Source organism: Furipterus horrens, unplaced genomic scaffold (assembly GCF_987537825.1).
Source record: "Furipterus horrens unplaced genomic scaffold, mFurHor1.1.pri manual_scaffold_17, whole genome shotgun sequence".
Taxonomy (NCBI): domain Eukaryota; kingdom Metazoa; phylum Chordata; class Mammalia; order Chiroptera; family Furipteridae; genus Furipterus; species Furipterus horrens.
The window spans coordinates 314572-315758 of record NW_028327187.1 but is presented as its reverse complement, the minus strand read 5'-3'; the positions used below and the strand labels follow the sequence as shown (position 1 = coordinate 315758).

Here is a 1187-nt window from a genome sequence, read left to right as displayed (position 1 = left end):
ACATACAACCCAATGTAAAATACGCAAAAGACTTGAACAGTTCACAAAATAAAATATGCAAACATTCAATAAACACATGAAAAGATGATTCACTAGGAAAAGTGGAAATAAATATCATAAGTGAGATATTTTCAAACATGTGCCAGGATAAATAAAGATAAAAAGATGGACTTCCCCCTTCCTTCCTGCTTGGCTCGCACGTTTCGCGATATGGGGCAAAGCATCCCATCCGCCAGCACCACCTGAGGATTCCGTCAGCCGCCCCCCGCGATGGAAGAGGACCAGGAGTTGGAAAGGAAAGCAATAGAAGAACTGCTTAAAGAGGCAAAACGTGGGAAAACAAGGGCAGAAACAATGGGACCTATGGGTTGGATGAAGTGTCCTCTTGCTAGCACCAATAAAAGATTTCTCATTAACACAATTAAGAACACACTCCCCTCCCAGAAAGAGCAAGACCATGAGCAAAAAGAGGGCGATAAGGAACCTGTGAAGAGCCACAACGAGGAAGAAGAAAGCCGGAAGAAGCACAGAGCCCACCCGTGCAGGCACGGCTTCCCAGCTCGGGGCACAGTCAGTCCTTCTCCACCGAGGAAGCGGAGCAGCCAGGACAAGTATGAAAAGCGGTCAAACAGGCGGTGAGGCAGGGCCAGAGGATGACCAGCCACAAGTGCTGTTTCATGTGAGAGACTGGGAAATGCGGAGAAGCTTATTAGGACATTCCCTGAGCTGGCAGAGCAAACACCTAAGAGCAGTTGTTAGGGTAGGTCGTTTGTGTTGTGACAAGCAGAGTGACCTAGAAACTCTTCAAGGAAATTAGTACAAAAGGAGGTGCTCTGAAGATGTCTTGGCAAGTTTAAGCTACTTCAGCAGTGTGGTATACATATGTATTGTTTCTATGCTATGTTGTTTAGAAATTGGTTTCAAAATAAATCTAGAACATAAAGGTTTTCAGAGATCATTAAACTAGTTCCAGTTTTTTGGATGTGCTGCAACTGTGGTCATTTCTCAAAATTTCTCCAAAAAATGAAATACTTGTAAATCCTACACTTTAGCTTTTTGGGGTGACAAATTTAAAATATAGAAATCACATTTAAGGAAAGCTGTAGCCTTCCAAGAGCTAGAAATTTACCAAGAAATTCTTTGATACCTGCATTTGTTTTCCTTTAAGTGAGCAATATAGGAAATGC

The 1187-nt window shown here is 42.7% G+C and overlaps 1 protein-coding gene across 1 annotated transcript; it reads left to right on the top strand.

Annotated features, from left to right (window-relative positions):
- The first annotated feature begins 208 nt into the window (after window positions 1–208).
- Window positions 209–982, top strand: LOC149990319 (protein POLR1D). Its single transcript, XM_090264790.1, has one exon. The coding sequence runs from the start codon at window positions 271–273 to the stop codon at window positions 637–639; it is 369 nt and encodes a 122-aa protein (XP_090120916.1). The 5' UTR covers window positions 209–270; the 3' UTR covers window positions 640–982.
- The last annotated feature ends 205 nt before the right edge of the window (window positions 983–1187 follow it).